Here is an 18,604-nt window from a genome sequence, read left to right as displayed (position 1 = left end):
ATTTACACTTCACGCTTTTTTTCTTTTTTTTTCATAAAACAATTAATAATTTTAATTGAAATTTTAATTACATATTGTAGTATTTTGTAATCAAATAAAATAATATTAAAAATAAATTTAATTATACAAGCAGCTACAAAATGATTTTGAAATGATACTTTATTTCATATTTTTTAATATTTTTCTCACTATTGTGAAATATCCGGAAATGTAATGAAAATTCAACTTTCAAATAGTTATGTATAGTTTGTTTTAATGTTGAATTGAATTGGCTTTGGCAGAAAATATAAACTATTAGATGATTATGATTCACTTATGGAAATGATTCATAATTTTCAAGTCGAAATTATTCGCACAACCATAATGTGTACTTATATACAAATCAAAGCTTTTCAAAAACAAATAAAAAATTATTTTTGTGTGTCAAGAATTTTTATTAAAAAATCATAAAAAAAAACCATAGTCCAACCTACTCAACACCTGAATAGTTCGATATGATGAAGATGTGATCAAATTGTTCTATTTGGAAAAATGAAACTATTTTAATATAGTCATGTCTTTTATACGTTTTGCATGAAAACAGTGATATTATTTGTTTAAAACTCTCTTCGAAATATAGGTATGACTTCCAAGTAACTATTGTTCTATATACAATTATAATTTTCAAGATATGCCTCGCAATAATATTTTATAAGTTTTGAATCAAACAACGTTTAAGATTTCCGCATTTCTGCCGAAATAGACAGTTTAAAAAAATTTTCTCATTGAGAAAAGTTCCGCCAGCTTCCGACTATCCGTACTTTTGCGAACGTGTAATTGCACTTTGAATTCTTAATTGAAGTTTTTCCTAAAGCCGTTCCGGCTTTTCAAATGGGGATGTACTCAACATCTTAAATTTAATTGTTTACTAAAGCTATAAATTGGCAATTTCTTTAACTTTTATTTAAATTTATTAGCAGCTTAATAAAAGCTTTGTTTCTTCAAGAATAACTAAGTCTCATGTAGCAACACTCTGACATTATGACATAGAATGAAATTCTGCACTACTCACATGAATGGTAAATTAAATTCTATATGCTCCTCATAATCTTTTTTTTTATGATTTTCTATTTTGAACTTGCGGTTTCTATTCATTATTGTGTGTACATAAATCGTCGCCCTTATCAAAACAAAATTTTTTTTTGTGATTAAAGTTCTTATTTTAAAACAAAAAAAAAAAAATTAACATTTAATCAAAAAATTTTTATATATAAATAAAATCAGTTAATCAAATTTAATTTTTATATTTAAACGGACTGATTTTTTTCTTCTCTATTACAATTAAATTAAATAATATAGAAGAAATGAAAATTAATTGTATTTCAATTATAATATTTTTATTTTATTTAATATTACCAATCAGTTGGGCTAGAATATTGTGTGCAACACCAGCTATTGTTAATTTTGTTTGTGGCAGTGATGGTCTTACATATCGAAATCAATGGGCACTTGAATGCAGACAACGAATTAATCTTAAACTTAAAATAGTAAAAGAAGGTTCCTGTTAAAAATTAAAAGATCTTATTTAATAAAGAATACTTAAATGTTTGACAACTAATATAAAATGAATATTATTACTTCATTATTATTGGGATTTTTATTTGTTAAAATATCACAATTATAATAAATAACTTAATTTTGTGTTGTTTAAATTTAGTTGAGCTCTTCACTCGGGCTCATATAAGCACGAGTCTTCGGCACAGTCTCATTGCATTCTGCTTCCGAGCTTTTCCTGTATTTCGTGAAATATTTCATCGTTCTCGAAATAAATGAGTCAAAAAAGTTTTTTTCTGAAGATGGTGTTGCAAATTTGTCCTGAGCTCTGTTTACCGTAAGATATGAGCTGATATATTTTAAGTCAAATATTTTAAGTTGTTGATAACATTTATTGTTATTTTTGGGCGCAATTACGGTATTGCCAGTAAAGGAAAATGACATTTTATTAGTTTTTTATTATATTTTGTGTATTTTACTGAATATTGAGCTTAACAATATTGGATTTAATGATCCGATCTGAACTTAAATTCAAATAAAATTCTAATTTTTATAATAGCAATCAATTTATACATTAAAAAACACACACAATTTAATATTTTTTGTTTAGCACACCCCTTCCTTAATTATTTTCAATGATGGATTTATTTCTCTTTCACATCTTAAAAAATCTTCATTATAATAAGTTCTACCATTAGAAGCACAAACTAAATTCATTATTGATGAAACAGGACATCTTCTTACATTGAAATTTTCAAAAATATTTTCTGTATTTGAAGAAATTACAACAATTTCCGTTAATATTAGGGTGCACATCAGAAAATTTAATCTCATTATTATTATTCAATGGAATTTTTTTTAATTTAAATCTGTATTAAAAATTTATTATGAAAACTTTTCTCTACGAGGTGAAAATTAAAACTAATCATTATTTTCAAAATTAAAAAACAAATTTTTAATTTCAATAATGACTAGAGAACCTTATGTTTATTTATTGAATGAATTACTATTAGTGTTTTAATTAATAAAAATAAATCGTAATAATTATACTATTTGAGTATCAGATTAAAATTATTATCAGTGAATGACCTTTTCTGAACTTGTATATACCTTTATAATTATAAGAACATGCTAATATTTCAATAAGTATTTGACTTGGTAGGTGAACTCACTCTCTCTCTCTCCATAGTTCACTTGAACTGTATGGTCAAAGAAGAGAACAAGATCTGTCGAGTTTGCCTAGGAGGAGACAAAATGGTTCAGCATTTTTTGTGTGAAGCGAGACGATAGATGGTCTGTGGTCGAGTCTGGCAGAAGTAGTTGGTCTGTGGTTGAGTCTGGCACGCTTTGATGGTGTTGCAGTACTGGATAATATCCTAGACAATTGCAGGTGGTGATGAGAATCATAAAAGATCATATGGGTACGACAAGAGTTAGGCCAAAATCCTTCGGCCCCTCATAGCATAAACAATAATATTAATAAAACTCTTCACTCTTGTGCTTATGTTAGATTTAGTAAAATTTCACAATTTAAAATGTAAACAATTTCCATTTTACTCTCATTGAATGTTCCTTATTGAATTAATTACGTAGTAAATATTTAATAATTATTAAAAAAATAAAAATAAATATTTTCTATGCTATCTCGATTTTAATAAAAAGAAGTATTGGAGTAAAATTCTCTGCCAACTTAAAATTTTGTGCGTATTTTAAAAGCTTCTGTGAAACGTTCCCATATTCCAAGGAAAAAACCATAGAAAAATCCAACTTTAATATTTCACAAAGAATTTTTTGGGTTTTACCTTCTTCTGTTTCAATTGAAATAGCATATTTTTCAGGAATAATCAATTCACATAATATTAGACCATTCGAAATTTAACAGAAATATTCTAAGAACTATTACTCGTACAATTAAAATTAATTTAAAACTAGATTTTTATTAAAAAAACTGAAATTAAAAAATTCTAATAAAATTTTTTTCTTATTTTTATTCTCTTTTTAGGTCAGTTAATAATCACCTTCTTTGGCTTGACTTGATATCGTTTTTAATATTATTAAACTTTGTGTGTAACATGGTAAAAAAATATTTATTTTTAACAAATAATTTCAAATGATCGATAATTTTTTTTTATATTTTTTAAATTTACAGAAATATTTTTATAGTTTTATACAATAATTCACTGAAATCAGCGATAATCTCTTATTCAAATACAATAATTTAATAATTTTATTTAAATCAGATGATCTTGTAGACTTAATCCTGATAACAAATCATAATTAGTTCAAAATGTTGTAACCCCAACATTAAAAAAATATTTTTTAAAACACTAATATTTCATTCAAAATTCGAATTTTATGATAATTGAAATGAATTCAAGTTAATAATTTTCGATAAAGATTTTTAAACACCCTTGATATTAAATCAATTCGAGAAATAAGTTGAATATTGCAGCAAGCCTTAAACTAGGGTGTTGTTTGAAATCATAATGTACAGAATTTCATTAATAATATTGTACAAAATATTTCAGTGAACACTTTTAACACTTTGGAAAATAGGTGAAGGAAACTATGAACACTAAATTCTTATACATATTTAGAAAAATCACTTCAGGCTGAATTACAGTTACTCAGGAAACATTTTAAATCTTATTTTTCAAGTTCACACTGAAAGACTGTTTAATTAAAAACTGTTAATTTAACAAATAAGCATTTAATTTAAAATTATAACAATTACTTAAAATTACACATAATTTTATTAAAATTTTAAAATTTGAACTTTATTTTGATTTGGTCACTTTTGGCATTGGTATTTATCACCTTATATCTCAACTTATAAACCATACTCACAAACATATTGTGCATATAACACGATCACAAATATAAGTACTGCATTCAACTTTAGCATGGTCCTTCCTTAATAAATCTAACTGTTGGATCTATAGCTTGTTGACATTTTAATTTATCATCATTTTCATATGTTCTACCATCTGAAGCACATATTGGTGCCCAAATATTTCTTGATGGACATGGTGGTAATTGACCAAATATTGTTTGTGTTAATGACAATCCAATTAAAATTATTAATGTTGTTATTATTAAAAATTTCATTTTTATTTTTAAGTTTTTTGATTTAAAAGTAAAAAACAAATTTTTTTTTTATGATTAAAATTTTGTTTTCTCTCTAGAACTGATCTGTTCCAAAAGAAGACCAATTAACAACAGTAATGTAACATTAATAAGATCACAGTTTTTATATGCTATTTTAATTATTGAAAATCCCGGAAAAGAAAGTTTTATTATTAATCAATAATTATGCTATCGATAATAAATTTGATAAGCATATGTAGTAATGCAAGAAATTTAATAAAATGATTTTCTATTTCCAGTGAACTTTTATAATTGTTGGAAAGTTTGTTAGTTGCATTATTTAATAGGTCATGTTTTAATCAACATACATTGTACTACTTTTAATGCAATAGAATTTCTATTGCAAAAAATATTCTATATTTTATTAAGAATTATGTTAAAATTAATATTTATGACGATTTTTAAAAGAATTTATTTTAGAATTTAAATAGAAAATATGTTCTTACCAGAATAATTAATAAATAGCTTTCAGTTCTAGAAATTAATAACATTTTATGTTACGATTTTCTATCAAGAATTTGTTAATTTTATTAACAATATAACAATAAGCTTTCACATCGAAACTCATATACGTAGTCACAAATAATATAAGGCGATTATAGTGCATGTTCCATGCAAATATACCTGTATTATAACCAAATGCTGACGCACTGTATGTAATTAACACTTTAAACATCAGAAAATTTTGTATTGAACATTAAAACAGAAAATTGAAAGTGATTGATATTCAAGTTTATGCTGTCAGTAACATTTTACTGTTCTACATTCTATTTGTTATAAATATAACAAAATTGAATTGTAATAAACTATAAAAAAATTTAATCGCAATAATAGCAACTTAATTTCTTCTATCACATTTTGTTTTGTAAAGCGCTACATAGATCAACATAAGCAAATATCAAGTAAATTATAAAACACAATATTGTAGGGAATAAATGTTCTCCCAAATTTATGCAATTTTTTCTTTTACTTGTAATATATTAACGCAAATTATTTTTATATTATTGTAAAGAATTTTAAGCCTATTTTTTTAACATTTCTACTGTTTGATAATGGAACTGCTTAAAACAACACTTAAATTTAGAAATGAACTTGCCATTTTTCGTATTGTTTCAAATAAAAATAATTTTAAAAACAAATTCTCCCACACATTTCAATTTTCTGTATGGCTACTTGATGTTATTTATTGAATTTTTCAACAAATAAAATAACAATTTTAATTCTCGTCTTCCGCTCAATGAGTTGAGAATAAAAGCATATTATGCATATTATTATTTTGTTTACATATCTGGCATTTATTTGAACAAGTTTGGTTTTAAAATTGAAAAAAAAAAAAAACAAATTTATTTTAGTTAGCAAATTTTAGTTGTATGCTATAAGGAAAATCATAAATCTTAATTTCAAAAATTTCAAAGTGCAAAGTAAATGGGAGAAAGAGTTTGTTCATGATATCGCATCCGATCTCGTCTAAGAAAACTAGTATAGTACTATAGCCTTCTTACAACATACATGATTATTCATTCTTAAGTGACATACGTTGGAGAATTGTGTGTCAGGTGGATTTGGGATTTTGTCTTTTCAATATTTTAAATAATTTCAATCTCATAAACGATTGCCAAAGTTCATAAACACAAGTGCATGTGCAAATTACACTTTACTATTATTACATTGAAATCAAAAATTATTTTTCTAAAATTTCAAATTATTTATGATTTATTATTTTTCCCATAATTTATCATAAAATTAAAAAAAAAGCACAAAAAAATATGCAACTTATTTAAATAGTTTTCGAAAAATAATTAAAAATTCATTGCAATCTAAGGTGTTGATGCACACAGTTTACGAAATAATATAATTTTACAAAATTCTATTTACAAAAAAAAAAAAATGAAAATTTTTCCAACTTTATTATTAATATTTGCAACAATTACAATTGTTATCAGCGATGATAAAGACACCAAAATTCTTGAGAATGATCAACCAAGAATTGGAATACCATGTATAATACCATTGGTTGAAAGACCAGTTTGTGGAAGTAATGGTTTAACATATAGTAATCGATACGCTTTGGAATGTGATGTGAAAAAAGGAATACCAGTATTTTTAGCTCATGATGGAAAATGTTAATTGTAAATCAAAGTATTTAAAGTGTAGTAATGCATAATATTATGTAAAAAATAATTTGTGTATATAGAATAAATTTATGATAAGAATTGTTCAAATTAATTCACTCGTTTTTACTTAAAATGCGAAAGTCGACAATAAATTCACAGTATATTAGTTAGAAATGAATGGAAAAGCTAAAAAAAATAAATTTTAAGTTGAGGATTAACAGACAATGATATGAAAAATTCCCATGGTGCTAGCCCGTTATCGTCTTTAGTATACAAAATGACGGTAACAAAATTATAAATAGCCGGATCCAAATATGTTAAAGATTGTGTTTTGAGAGTAAAAATGTTGTAAGATTTTAAGCTATGGCCGACATTTGACAATTTTCAAGTAAATCAAAGAAGTTTTGTTAACAACTTTACTAGCTTCACCGTTCAAGGACATTATTGACTTCCAAGGAATTATAACTTGAGGCAATTTTGAAAAATTTTTATGATTTTCCAAAAACTGGTCTCAATATTCAAATTACTAGCAACTGTCCCGTACTTGTTTCGTTTTTTTTTTCTCTTTTTTCTACTTAATAAAAAAGTAAACTCTGAACGGATAAAACTGGTCCTACAGACCAACTATTACCTCTGCGCTAACTTGGTCTTTCCGTATAGGAATTAATACCTTCTGTAAGGAAAATGGTATTTTCTGTTAAATCAAAAGGTCTTGTTTGTTTAAGTCTTTCTGCCATAAAGTAATTGTCTAGCGGCCGAGCTGCTTCTATGTTTACATGGTGTTCTAGACGAAACCTGCCTTGTAGCATAACTCTCAATTTCATCTATAACCAATTTCAAACTCCTGGTGTATGTCACTATTACGCACATATCATGGCGCATTTACCATGCCCCGTAGAACTTTATTCTGAACGATTTAAATTTTGTTAATGTGAGTCTTCTTGGCACAACCCCACAGTTGAATACCATATAGCCATATTGATTTAATGATTTGGTTATATATCAATATTTTATTATTAATTGCCAAATTGGACTTACAACATAGGAGCCAATGATTCTCTCTATATTGATTTCCTAATTCTATCTGCTTCTTCTTTATATGTTCTTTCCACCTTAGCTTGAAATCTAAGGTCATTCCTAGGTATTTTGCTGAGTTATGGATTGCTACGTTCGTTCCATTTAAGTTAATTTGTGGTGGATTCACTATTTATCGTAACTTAAAATTAAAAATTATTAAAAATTCTAAACATTATATTTTGTGTTGAAAAAAAAAATTTCCATTAAAAAAATTTAAATGCAAATTAATTTTAAGTGAAAATTAAAATTTGTTGCTTACATTGCTAATTTATTGCACTTGTTGAATTCGTTTTTTTTTCTACAGTTTCCACCAACACATTATTATTATTTAATGTGAACTTCCACTTAATTTAAATACAAGTGTTTAATAATAATATTGTTTACGTTATTTACTTAAAATTAAAATAAATATTGGGAAAGATCAGAAGTCAAGACGTTTTTTAATTAATTTTGTTTTTTTTCCCAAGATAAGAATTAGAAAAAAAAATTACATAGAGCTTATGTGGAAACGCAAAAAAAAAAGCAATTTCAATTTTTAAAAAAACAAATTCTCATATTATAAAGAAAAGCCTTATTATTTGCGAAAAATTTTTAATTTAGGTTACCTAGATATTATGGAAAAAGAAATTATTAACTTAAAATCTAAAAATTTAAATAATAATTCAGTACAAAGAACAGAAACACTCAATATATCGCTTGTAATCCTTAGATTAAACAATATCAAATGGATTATTTACGGAATGGAGGCTAAAGTAAAATTCGTAGCGAATTTCGAAAGTATGTCTGACCTGTAGTACATTGTACTGTCCTAATAAAAACTTTATATTATAATAGTGAGGGGAAAAACAAACAAAATAATTTCATTAGGCACACTTTTAACCAAATAAATTTGAACTTATTTTTTTAATAATTATTTTATTTTTAGTTTTTATTTATTCAATTTTATTTTTTATTTACAATAATAATTACCAAAATTATATTCAAATAAATCATATTCTTTCAATACCAAAATTCTTATTTGATCACCATTAATTCCGAACAATGTAAATCTGCCACAGCTTACAATTAGAGCGTATTCAACAATTAGAGCGTATATTTTTTTTTACTCAAATTTTTTAACATGACCCCATTTTTCTAATTAATAATTTTCTGCCAATTTGATTTAACATACGTTGTGTACACTCAAATTCACATTTATTTAAATATGTTTGCCCATTATCAGCACATACCGGTTCTCTTTTACGTGAGCATGGACAATAAATACATTCAACATAATTTATATATGTAATAATTGTAATTAAACATAATAGTAAAAATACTGTATATTTGTAATTACGTTTAAATGACATTATGAGTACAAAAACATATAAAAAACTCAAAATGAGAGAGAAACCAAGGGGTTTAGATTTACTTCCGATAAAATATAAGTTAAATTTCATACTGAAAATGGGAGGCAATTTATTTATTTATTTTTGTTTTTTTTTTGAATTAATGGATGGACAAAAGCTTTCTCTTATTTAAAAATTATATTTAATAATAATATTATTTATGTCGTAATAAATATGAATAAATTACTGATAAAATAAATAAAAGAATAATAAATATGTGCAAAGAGTAAAAAATGAAAATAAAATTCTCATTTTAATTTTGAAATTTGCTCTTATTAAATTTCTTATCACAATGTCGTAAATATTTTCACTTTTATAATTATGTACATAATTGAGTACAATAACGTGATCAGAGTAGAACTACATCGAAGTAAAAATACATGATGTGCTAACTGCGAATCCAAAATGATGCCGTCCAAGTATTTATTGTACAACGCAATAAAATTTTAGAAATTATTTTTAGATTTTAAGTAAATTTTTGATTAATTTAATTGTAAATTTGTAATTATGGGTGTATGTCGTTAAAATTTCGATTTCGATTTTTTTTTTAAATTCATACTGGCAATATGAATTAATATTTTACACTTAGGGTTGTTAACCCTCTAGTTAATCTAAAACAATTTCTAAGTGAGACGTAAACATCGCCAAATAATTCAAAAATAATTTGCAATTTATACGATATATGTTTATCGTATATCGATTTTTACGATATTATCTATACGATATAAATATGAAAAAAATTTCAAATTCTGTTCAGTTTAAGCTTCAGATTAGTTTTTAAATATTGTCTTTCTGATTTTAAACTTTTAACTAAACTAGACTTTTTGATAATTTGATATTCAAGTTATGATAGATACACTTTGCCGAAATCAAATTTACCGAAGCTCAAATAATTTTAAAGGAGAGTTTAGAACAAAAAATGTTATACATATATTTTTCAATCGGACTCTTGCAAAATATTAATTTTATACTTACAATATCCAAAGAAGAAGAGTTTTTGTTAGTTTTCCGGTTAGGAAGTAAAGCACGAAAATATTTATTTGTTTTTCAATTTTCAGTTTACAATATTTATTCTTTATAATAATTAAATAAAGTGTATAAAAATTCATAAATAATTTCAGTTAAAATACATTATACATTTAAAACCCATAGTAAAATCACAATAATTAAAAATTCACAATAGTAAAAAAAAAGTACAATTCACAATATTAAAAAAAAAAAAATACAGCCATCAATTAAATTCCAAGTATTCTAATTGCAGCATCAAAATCTTTAATTAATTATATAAAAAAATTTAAGTTATAATTATTTTTATAACTGTGATATTTTCTACTTACTCATTGGTTTGTCTTTGAAACACAACTAAATTGCAATTTACGCTCTTCAATTTCTCCGCCCCCCCCCTTTTTTTTCTTTCCACATTTTCACTTCTTTTTCAACATGGTCCATCCATTTTAATTAAAATTTTTTTATTTATCATATTTAATGAACGTTGTGCACATTCAAATTCACATTTATTTTTATAAGTTTGTCCATTTGTAGCACAAACTGGTTCATTTTTTGCTGGACATGGACAATAAATAGCATCACAATTAAATAATGATATCATCATTATAAAAATCATAAATAAATAATGAATCATAACTAACTTCATCATTATTAAAATACTAGAAAACAATATTGTATAGCAAAAACCAAATTTAATCCTACAATTTTACTGTTAATTTTGACCATAAATAAAGTGTTTAAAGCTCTGTAATATGAAATTTAAATATTTTTGCGACAATTTTTGACAACAGATTGAATCTGAAGTTCATTAACAGGTAGATTTTTAAATTGATTTTTATGAAAAATAGAATTGAAAGCTTTATACGATAAAAATAAAATGAGAAACAAAAATCAATTATTTCGCTTTCTTTTTATTATTATTTTTTTTATCTATTGTTGTTTAATTCCATTAAAACTAACAATGAACCTGTATACAAATAACCAAATATAATGTTTTTTTTAAAGATAATTTTTAAATAGAAATTAGATAGAAAGATAAAAGTTTTCATTGTAAAATGAGAAAATTTACATTTAATTTTCATTAAAATTCAATTAACACTATAATATACAAGACTTGATATAGCTAGACAGTAGAACATTACATTTCAATAGAATAGCATAATTATGAGCGAGACAGCTGTTATTAATCACAAGTTTCATGTTGTGTAGCGGACAGCATGGCATGCCTTCTGAATATTTATTGAATCAGAAAAAGGTAGTGGAAGGTTATTGCATGCTATATCAAATATTTGGACAACAGAAATTAGTAAATTCTTTTCCAACTTACCACGAGTGTTTCTTATTACTTTTACATATTCTAGTAGCTAGACTAGGGGAATTCCCGAAATATTACCCGACAGTAATATACGGTTTGTATTGTACGTTATTCGTGTGCGGTTAGTATTGTACATCATCTATTACTACCTTATTACAATTAGTTTTCAAAATGATTTGAAGGAAAATTTTAAACTATATAGGATTACAATTATAATACTCTTTTTTCTCATCACTGTCACTTAAAGTTTAAATGTAAGATGGTGTGAGGTATGGCATTAATATAATTTCATTACAATAAGTTAAATCGGTGTAAACACAAGAAAAATATATTTTATAAAATACCAATTCATTAAAAATCTTGAATTCAACATAAGGATTTAATTTATAATTTTTCCTATAGATTTATTCAAATTTGCATTAAATGCTGACCTACGGCATTAAAATTTTCATATACACCCATCACAAATTGATAGAAAAAAATTTAATTTTCTCTTAAATATTTATTTAATAATTATTTTCTAATTTCATTTAAATAATTGAGAGCCACAGGACACAATACAAGGTGCCTTCCCACAATGTAAATATTTCAGCTTCATTTGCATATTATCTTTTACGAATAAAACACATACACTTATTAATAATCCATAAATTAAAATTTTATTCGATTATACTCATATTACGAGTATAAACATTTTATTTTTCAATACAAAATACTTTTAAAATTAAACACTTTTTTTTTAGACTCAACATGCACCACTCTTTGCAATTTCAATTTTCTTTCCAATTTTAGCCAATTCACGTTGTGTACATTCAAATTCACATTTTGTTTTATATGTTTGACCATTTGTTCCACAAACTGGTTCTCTTACATTCTGTTTACATGGGCAAAAATTAGCCTCTGATGTTGATAAAAAAGAAGCGATTATTAAAATAAGCGCTAAAATAATTGTTAAAAATTTCATTTTCAAAATTTTTAATTTCAAAATTTCTTTCTCTTTAAAATTTGATCAAATTTTAAATTCAATTTTAATAAGCTTGTGTTCTTTACTTTATAAAGTTTAATTGAGTTCTGCGAAAATTTCCTAAAAATAAAAAAATTTATTCTGTGTTCCGCTTTATTTCTTTTAACAAAATGATAATCAAAGTTATAAGGTAAGGTTATCAAGTCTTATAAATTAATTTATTCTTTGAGTCAGGCATTATTTTTTATACTAAATAGTAAAGCTTTTTAAAATGTTCCTTTTTATTTTATTTTTTTGGTGTGAAATTGAAACTTAAATTTGTTATGTTTCATTGAACAGCGCGCAGTATTTTGTTTTTTTTTGCCTTTTTTTTATATAATTAAAAAATGTGTTAAGTGATTATGAAGAAAACACATAAATCAAAGCAAATTTTTATTTTCGTCACTATAGTATTGTTAGTAAATAGTTTTTCTTAAAAAGAATTGAAACAATTACAAATAAACTTTCATTATGAACAGAGATGGCTTAAGTGTTTGAATAACAGGGCCGACATAATATTTTCGAAAATTTAAAAGAAAAATTTTGTCCAAATTTCAGCACTGATTTAATCGCTAAATAGTATACAATGTTCAATTTTGATTTTTTTTACTTCTCTGCTACTCTGAATATATGGGAAGCCACTAAGATTAATTGACATATGAATAACTAACTCATTACTGATTACATTTTGTTAATTGAATTAAATTGAATTATTAATAACAAACAGTTAGTCTCTGTTTAACCAGTAGTAAATTTTCGATTCCATTTAACAGCAAGAATATCGAAATTTAATTAATAATCCCAAACCTCCGTAATCGAATTCTCGATACTTTGGTTTAGCAAGAACTGTTATATTTCACTTACTCTTCGCATTTCCCCCTGAATATACAATTTATTTGAAATGGTTTTAATATCTTATAATACCCGCCTATAAAATAAATTTTTTCTCATTTCAAAGCGACGACAGCGACATCTACGCCTTGTTGATAGTTGATCTCACATTTTTTGTTTGTAGAATACGTACCTGGGATTTTTTTTTTGTTTTTTTTTTTTATGATCATTTCACATACAAATTATAAATACTCTCGTTGAATATAAATTATTTAATAAAGTATTTAACAAGGTGAAAGAAACAAACCATATTTGATTTAAGAAAAATAAACAAAAAAAAAAAATCAAAAACAATTACTGTGATTCACATCGAAATACAAATGTTTAATTGTTCGTAATCAAGTGAATACTGAAACTACAGAGAGAAAAAATATTGGAAAGATTATATTAGGAAAATGATATTAAATTTCTAGAAAACAAAATATTTTTAGATGTGGTCACTTAAATGAATTAGTTTACAATAAAATTAAATAATTTGTATGATATAATTAATATTTATTTTTTTTAATTTGATGTGGTTAATATTAATTATATACCATATTGTTTTCATTAGTAACTGATATATACACTATGTATTTTACTAGTATATCGTTTGCGAAATTAAAAAATTTCCACAATTTTCTACGATTTTAAAAACTTTTTGGAAAATAAATTAAATTCAATTGTTTTTACAATGGTTAGGAGTCTATATTTGAATTTCTGTTAAATTACATTCAATTCTTGACAGAAAATTTATAATGAACCCAGCAAATTTAACCCGCCTCCCCCCTTAAACCCAAATTTTTTGCTTATAAATTATTTAATTTTTTTTTTTTAATTATGAAATTGATTACTTTAAAAAATTTATCCTCAAAAATATTAAAACACGATTTTTCGTTAAATTTATAATTTTATAATCAAATAACAACGCATCAAATAACACTTTAATTTTTTTTTAAAAATAAAACTAAAAATTTAATTAAATATTCATAAATGAAAATATTTTATTATTTAAAAAATAATTTAATATTTGTATAGGTAGCTACATAAATTATTTACAAACATTTTTAAAATATTCTGGATTACCCTGAAAATATTTATTTAATTTACTTTTTATATTCATAATTCACTGTTATATTAATAATAATAATGCAGGTGCCTATTCATAAACACAAAATATTTCTTTTGTTTTCGCCGTCAAATTTTATGTATCGTAAAAAAATTACATTGAAAAAAATTCATAAAATTTTGCATAACTTCAGGCGATCATAGGAATAAACAACATTGAAAATATATTGGAAAAATTTTTTATTAAATTGCATATGCATTATAGAGCGTATAATATTTTAAAGATTAAAATTTTAAAAAATTATTAGAATTTTAAACAATACAAAATGATTATTAATTAATTTAAATAAATTATAATAACACAAAATAATATGCAATTTCATGGTAGGAATTTAATGAATTTTTCCATATAAATATTTATTGTGTATATACTTTAAATAATTTCTCTTCTCTCCCCTATTTTCTCTCTCTCTCTCTAAAAATCACTAAATATTGTTTTAATACGTGAACAAATACGATAATCATATAACAGGAATTTATTTTTCCAATTTATTTAATTTATTTTTCGTATAATTATTATATTTAATTTATTTTTATATTATTATTTTTTATTCATTTATATTATTCTTTCTTTTTTTCTTTTTTATATGGTTTATTACAGTTGCTAGTACACCAGAAAATAAAACCAGAGACGATTCTTCGGTATTCGATCGACGAAGCTACGATACCACTAGATCTAAATCAAATAGTCCAACTAGTAGTAATACACAAAATCCTAGTCCAATAAATGGTCAAGTTTCAAGTAAGTAAAAATCAATCAATCAATGAAATATAAAAGAAAACAAAAAATTTGTATCGTCAAATGAAAATTTCTTAACTAATTTTAAAAATGTGCAAATTTTCCAAAATATCTCGATGTTTCTTTTTCAATGTTTTTATAATAATAGTAATATTATTATATAATAAATATAAACATAAAAAATACTATTATTAATGTGCTTGCGTGTATAATTTTGTGAAAATTATATTAAGCAAAACTTTTATAATATAAATGTGTTATATTGCTTTATTGTATGTGCGTATATATAAATGTCAATTTAATTTTTCAAATTCTTTAAATTTTGTTTTTTGTTGTCTTTTTTTTTTTTTTGTAATAATAAATTGTTTAAATACTATAAATGTTGAGACATAATTATACTGTTAAAGTTATTAAATATGAAATACAACAATAAAAAAACAATTGTACTAAAATACTGAGAATATTGTAAAAGTAAAAATTTTGCGTGAATTTTCAACTGTTATATTGTATGCCATTGATAATTAATTCTGCTAATTCTTTATAATTGTTTTGATTTAAATTCTATAATTATTTAAAAAAATCCATAAGAAAAATCAAGTTGTAATTAATACCAAATATTTTTTCTATATTCAAAAAATTGGAAGAGCTTATATAATAAACATAATTTGGAAATAATGTGGAATAATGTGAGAATCTTTTAATTTTCTCGGATCAAATATTCGTGATTGTCCGAACAAAAAGTAATTTATTTACAATTATTTTTTTGAATTTTTATTCGTATCAATTTAAATATTTTGTATTAATATCATTTTGAGTTTAACCCCATTATCTAAAATTCTTAACAATTCATTAAACAATATTTGCTTCCAAACTGTTCCTAATACCGATTTGAAATTTTTATTTTAAAAAGTTAATCAATAGAGCTTTAGCTAGTTATTAAAATTACTTTGACTCAAAACCTCACAGAACAAGATAAATAAATCTAATCTTTCATTCAACTTCAAATTTAAAATAATTTATTTGATTCCAAATTCTGGGTTTTTATCTAAAATTCATCATTAAAAATATAAATAAAAATTTTTTTTTTTTATCTAATTTTGATTATCTTTAAATTTTAATTAGAGTTGAGTCGGTAAAATCACAAACTACGAGTAATAAAAAATTAAAAATTTCTTCCCTTTTTAAAAAACACAAAATAAAAAAATCTGATTAAAAAATTCTTTTTTACTTTTAGTTTAAATTTAATTCGCGTACCTACATCATCACATTTCAAAAATTATAATTTAAATTTAGAAACGCGTGGACGTACATCTATAATTCGCAAAAGGTAAAAGAGATATTTATCTAATGAGAACTTGATTAAATTTATTGAAACTTAAATATTGTAAAAACAGAATTTTTCACAAAAATACTTTAACATTTTATAATTCAAATGTAATCTAATCCGAAAATTATCTAATTACTTTGAGATAATTAAAACTTATAAAAGTGAACGTAAAATGTAATCACTTCAAAGATTGTGAAAAGAGAAAAAAAAATTTTACATTAAGGTTTAATGTTAACGTGTACAGAAAGTTTTTTTTTTTTTTGTGTTATATTGCGTATTTGATCACTACCGCAAAAACTAGCACTACTACTAATCCAAATACAAAATGATTTAATACAATTTAATCATAAAATTAGGCTGTTACAACACATCTGTATATAATTTACACACACAAACATCTACAACTATATTCTTAAAAAACCAACTTTGATGTCCTTTATCAAAAATAATTATTCTCTTAAAAAGATCAAAAACAAAAATTATCTAATCAAAATTCTAAAAATTAACAGAACAGAAAATTATAGATTACGAAATACATTAAAAAGGATATGTTGTAAATCTTTTAAACTCTACGTAGATATAAAATAAATGTGTGGGAGAAAAAGCAAACAAAAAAAAAAGGACTATATACCAAAATGTGATTAAATCAACCATCCATAAGTTGATTATATATCAAAGTAACCACAAAAATTACAAAAAACCAATGCTTGATTAGACACATTTGGTGATATAATTTTTCTTGTTAACAAAAACCGTGTACGTAATGGAAGTTGTTAAATGTTTAATTTCAGAAAATTTTACATTAACGTTTACAATGTATAAATTATTTTTGAAATTATAGCTGAATCCAACTCTGTAGCAATGAGTAGAACTATTAACATATATTAAATGTAATTGTTGTATTACGCTAAACCGATGACGAACTCAACCATAGGACTACATTTATTCTTTAAGTTGTCACTTGAGATGAACACTAATTGTCTCAACTTCAGGCGACAGTTTTTAACTTAAATGTCTCCAAAGATACGGCGCCATATTTATATTAATAAAACATGTGCATCCTAAAGGTTTCAACATGATGTACAATTTTTTCATTGAGAAATTGATTCATATCAATTATTCAGACTCAATATCCCAAAATTCGGGTACAAGTTTTCTTGGCGTGTACCATAAAAGTCTCAATGTGAGGCATCAATTATTCAGACTCATTGTCCCAAAGTTAGGCACCAGTTTTCATGTCACTCACCATTAAGGTCTCTATGTGGGGCGCCAGTTTTCCATTAAAATATTGACTCACATTAATATTGTTCAAAGTGATTGTCCCAAATTCTGACGACAGTTTTTCATCGCATGCACACCCTTAAGGTTACTATGTGCGGCACCATTTTGCCATTAAGAAATTAATTCATATTAAGTGCTCAATTAATGTTTATTATCATGTAATTTGTCGCCAGTCGCCGTCCTGATGATCATCCCAACCAGACTTCTGTCATAATTCAACTTATTCGAAGACTTATCGCTTAACTGCAAGACGCATATAAATTGCGAATAAAATATTTCTGAAGAAATAATTATTATGTTAAATTCAACTATTACTTAAATTATTTTTATGTCCTTTATAGTAATCGTATTTCTGAACACACTTAAAACTCCATAAGTATATTATTTAAAATAAAGTTATATATAATATATATTCGTTGTTCACATAGCAGACAAGTGAAACTTTAATATCTTTATACAATACTACAAAATTAAATTAAATTCTTTATTCAACAAAGTCAAATTTTACTTCTTGAACTCCATAATGCATTTATAATGTAAATCAATATACAAAGTTAAACCATTAAAATCATTCCATATATACAAAGAATATCCGATACTACAGTTCAAATATGTTATGGAACTTGAATGTATTTTGTGAATATCTTACACTTCTATATATTTTGTGAATTATA

General features: G+C 24.1%; 2 protein-coding genes across 2 annotated transcripts in view; one reads left to right on the top strand and one right to left on the bottom strand.

The window, feature by feature from the left end:
• Nucleotides 1–1,315: 1,315 nt before the first annotated feature.
• Nucleotides 1,316–4,740, bottom strand: LOC129608414 (serine protease inhibitor dipetalogastin-like). Its single transcript, XM_055519903.1, has 3 exons — nt 4,437–4,740; nt 2,439–2,454; nt 1,316–2,362 (listed from the first exon to the last, which is right to left on the bottom strand). Exons 1-3 carry the CDS (start codon nt 4,639–4,641, stop codon nt 2,140–2,142), a joined length of 444 nt encoding a protein of 147 aa, XP_055375878.1. The 5' UTR covers nt 4,642–4,740; the 3' UTR covers nt 1,316–2,139.
• Nucleotides 4,741–11,489: 6,749 nt separating this feature from the next.
• The window catches only part of LOC129608413 (dual specificity calcium/calmodulin-dependent 3',5'-cyclic nucleotide phosphodiesterase 1-like), a 96,339-nt gene continuing 89,224 nt past the window's right edge, over nt 11,490–18,604 (top strand). Inside the window, exons 1-2 of the mRNA XM_055519902.1 lie at nt 11,490–11,676; nt 15,185–15,325. Coding sequence (XP_055375877.1) covers nt 11,490–11,676; nt 15,185–15,325 — 328 coding nt within the window. The remainder of the gene's footprint in view (nt 11,677–15,184; nt 15,326–18,604) is intronic.

The sequence above is a fragment of the Condylostylus longicornis genome, unplaced genomic scaffold, assembly GCF_029603195.1.
Source record: "Condylostylus longicornis isolate FDR11 unplaced genomic scaffold, ASM2960319v2 ptg000031l, whole genome shotgun sequence".
NCBI classification, from domain to species: domain Eukaryota; kingdom Metazoa; phylum Arthropoda; class Insecta; order Diptera; family Dolichopodidae; genus Condylostylus; species Condylostylus longicornis.
This window is presented reverse-complemented; position numbering and strand designations above follow the sequence as displayed.